The 3547-nt window shown below is 50.4% G+C and overlaps 1 protein-coding gene across 1 annotated transcript; it reads right to left on the bottom strand.

The window, feature by feature from the left end:
- Positions 1–541: 541 nt before the first annotated feature.
- On the bottom strand, positions 542–2314 carry LOC149359942 (membrane metallo-endopeptidase-like 1). Its single transcript, XM_089567763.1, has one exon. The coding sequence runs from the start codon at positions 2312–2314 to the stop codon at positions 542–544; it is 1773 nt and encodes a 590-aa protein (XP_089423889.1).
- Positions 2315–3547: the final 1233 nt, after the last annotated feature.

Raw genomic sequence — 3547 nt, 5'->3', positions numbered from 1 at the left:
TGTGCGTCTGCATTTCTCAAACACTTAAAAGACACAACCATCCTCTGTAACCGCCGCGAAAGAGAATTCTTTGCAAGAGTACTCGAGTTTTAGCCATGGCTGCAGTAAATGAATATCAAATTTGTAGACAAATCTGACAGTTACATCACCGAAATCAGTGCAGCTACATAAGCTAGCCGCCTCGATTTCTATTACTAACGCAGAATGTTTCAAAATTTCTTACATCAATTTAATTGGGACTATTTCAAAAATCACCTCTGTCGCGACCACACACTTCAGCGCAAAACTGCCGCGAAAACGTTAAAACGCCCTCGAGGCTTAAAGCGTGACATGGGATCTGTGAAAAATCTAAAGAAAAAAAAAGATTAAATACGCGCTGTCTTGCAGAGTTCTGAACACTTGCTTGTGGAGCGCAGCACAGATCATGCGTTGGAACAGTGTGTGTGAAGAGTCTAAATCAGTGTTGGTTAGTCTGCACACGAAATCGCTCATAGCAAAGTTGTCAAATATAAAAAACCTCTCACATGACAAATTTCTCGTATCAATCGAAAAACGGGCACTTATTTCTTGGATTCATTCTAGATCCTTCCGGGCAGTTGAAAGCCTTTGCGAAAGCCGGAGAGTTGCGGACAATTTTGTTGCAGTCAACTGCGAAGGGGTTCTTGGCGCCTCTTTGGGTGCACGTCATGTAGCAGATGGTCATGAAAAATACCTTCTCTTCGGTGAGCTCGGCGCTTATCTGCGTTGTGTTCACGGCCTCACTGGCTGCGTCTAGGAAAGCGGCGTAGGCTATCTGCAGCGCCGGTATCTCGGGAAACACGCTCTCGGCACCGTCTAAGTCGCTGCTGTTGAAGCACACGTTCTTGGCGTTGAAGACAGCCTGCGACCTCGGACTGAGGATCGAGTTGACTACCCATCCTTGGGGATGCCACTGTAGACCCTGGCGGTCGATTGCCTTGACCAGTTCTAAGGCGACGGAGAAGCCTAACCCGCCGTAGAACATGGCCAGAGTGCCTTTGCTGTAGAACAGCGGGCGGTCCACAGCGGCGATGGCGACGCCCACCGCGTTGTACACATAGTCGTACTCGAAATAAGGCAACGCATAGTTTTCCGGCATCTCAAGCACTGCGTCGTACTCTGGCGTTCTGCTGATAGTTCGTACGCTCTGGCGCGAGTTGACGAAGTATGCGCCGAAGGACTCTTCCTTTTCTGGAAACGCTCGAAATAACTCCTCGAGGCTTGTCTCGTTGAGGAACTCGACGGGAGGCCACAGCCGCAAACCGGCAGAGCGAAGTTTTTCGGCGGCCGCTGCTTTGCTCTCCGAGTCTAACCAGGTGGAATCGTTAACCAAGCGCACAGCCGTCGACAAGAGGCGGTCGAAGCTGGCGTCAACCAGCTTCTTGTCGGTCTGCGAAATCCGCAACGCAAAGCGCAGTGTCAGAAGGAGCGCCCTGTACGGCACCTCTATGTGGAATCCACAGAAGGCGGGTCGAAAGCTTCTGGCAGACCTATGGTCACCGAAACGAGCTACCAAGAGGCCGCTGTCTGAGACGGGCGCGTATTGTTGGGCAAATTGCCACCCCAGAAAATCCATGATCTCATCGTTTGTGCATTTGGAGAACAGGTTGCCCAATGCTTGGAGGAAATATACATTGGCAGTAACGACAGCGTCCTGTTCAGTTAGCTCGGGTTTCAAGGCGGTAACGTTCTGCAGCTGGTGCAACCATCGGGAGGAATTTATGCCGGTCGTGAACAGTTCTAGCTCGCCTATGGGGAACACGGAGGACTCCTTCGGCGATACGTGTAGCGCCTCGTTGAGTGTCTCTAAAATGTCTACCTCCATGTGGGCAGCCTGAAGCGCCCCTTCCTTGCTAGCTGTTGCGGTGTCACCGAAGAGGGCCCTGTGGAAGTCCATCCAGTACTTGAAGTAGGCTTCCATTCCGTTCTTCATCACAGCGTGGTGGTGGCTGAGGAGGTGGGGCAGCAGAGGAGCCGGAGGTAGCGTGATTCTCCACCTGCCTCCGTACGTGCCCCACCAAACAAAGAACACTCGCACCTCGAACCAGAAGGCGGCCTGCCAACTGTAGGCCAGACTTATCAGGACGCGGAGCGCGTCTATGTCTCGTTGCGGTGGGTTCGGCCAGAGCAAGCTGCGATTGTTGAGAAATTGCCGGAAATTCTTCAAGTCTGACCCGTACGTTGAGGAGTTGCTCATGCAGGACTCTAGCATAGCCAGTGCCTTCTTGGCTACGGGGAACTTCGTGGATCCTTCCCGCAGAGTCGTGATCATCTCTAGCAGCCACGAGAATGCCATATCATGGCGGACAAGACGAAATCTCGCATTTCTTCCCTCCCTTTCGACGGCGACCAGTTGGAGCAGACGTGGGCACTGAAGTCACGGCAGGGGTCGATCTTTGTGTTTCGCGTCTCTTCGAGAAGGCTTGCATGAAAGGCAGTCATCTGTCACGCACCAGTTCTCCTTTACTTTCGGTGGGGTCACGCTGATTAGGAAGTAGAGGGCGACGAGTACAAACATCATGGTCGCTGTGACCAAGAGGCTCACGACAACCTCATTCTTCAGGAGCAAGGCTGCACCGCTGCCGAGGGTCTCACGAGGACTTCTCACCTGAAGGCGAATAGAAAGAACGTATTACTCACCCTAGACTGGCCGTGTTATGGCACGAAAAGATGAAAGTATCCTTATGCACCTTTCCACCTATTCTAATGTTGTGCTGGTGTTGAAAGAAATCTAGTTCAAATACCCATATATGCAGTTACCATCAACATGACATGCAATTTTTGAGTCGGACCAAATAATATTTAGATATTGTCTGCCTTAGTTGTCAATGGTATTCCGATTTCCGCTGTGCTATGCATGTTACGGTACAACTTTCACGTTTGACATTTGCGGTAGAATTTTGTGTCGTCAAGAGGAATATAGGATACATTGTATTTAAACGTTCTACAGCTTATAATCAGTTTGGTGCTTGCATTTGATTTTAAGGCGGAAGCCTTCAATGCCTCATCGTTGCAAGCAGGAGTTGTCGACAGAAATTTCACGCTTTTCAATTGGTCGAAACGGTCGTGACGTCACAGCGCGCGAATTTCAAACGGCACCAATTGTACTTTGGCTAGTAACCATGCAACCAATTACAGGGATCGTATAGTGATGCTCCAAGTAAGTGAGAATGAGTTGAGTTGATTACTTAATTCCCTAATTAGCCTGATTAACCTTTCTAGTCAGGTCAGATAAATAAATAAAACCAAGTAGGAAACTGGTCGAGCTTGGGAATCGAACCCTGGTCTCCGGAGTGCGAGACGAGCACGCTACCACTCCGCCATGCCAGCTCGATGTGTGGAATGAGCAAAGGCGCGTCTGGTGAATACGGTGTCTTCGTTCACTCCCATCTTCCTGCCTACCCGTTACGGCTAGGTACAAGTGTCCACCGAGGTATGCGAGACAGATAATTCCCTTTCCTCAAAAACCAACTTACCCGCGAGCAAGGCGTCAAACCGAACGGGCGATGGCGTTCTGTGGACTCCCTGG

This window comes from Amblyomma mixtum, chromosome 2, assembly GCF_055824585.1.
Source record: "Amblyomma mixtum isolate Tamu chromosome 2, ASM5582458v1, whole genome shotgun sequence".
NCBI lineage: Eukaryota > Metazoa > Arthropoda > Arachnida > Ixodida > Ixodidae > Amblyomma > Amblyomma mixtum.
The sequence above is the reverse complement of the archived record's forward strand: the minus strand, read 5'-3'. Positions and strand labels throughout refer to the sequence as shown.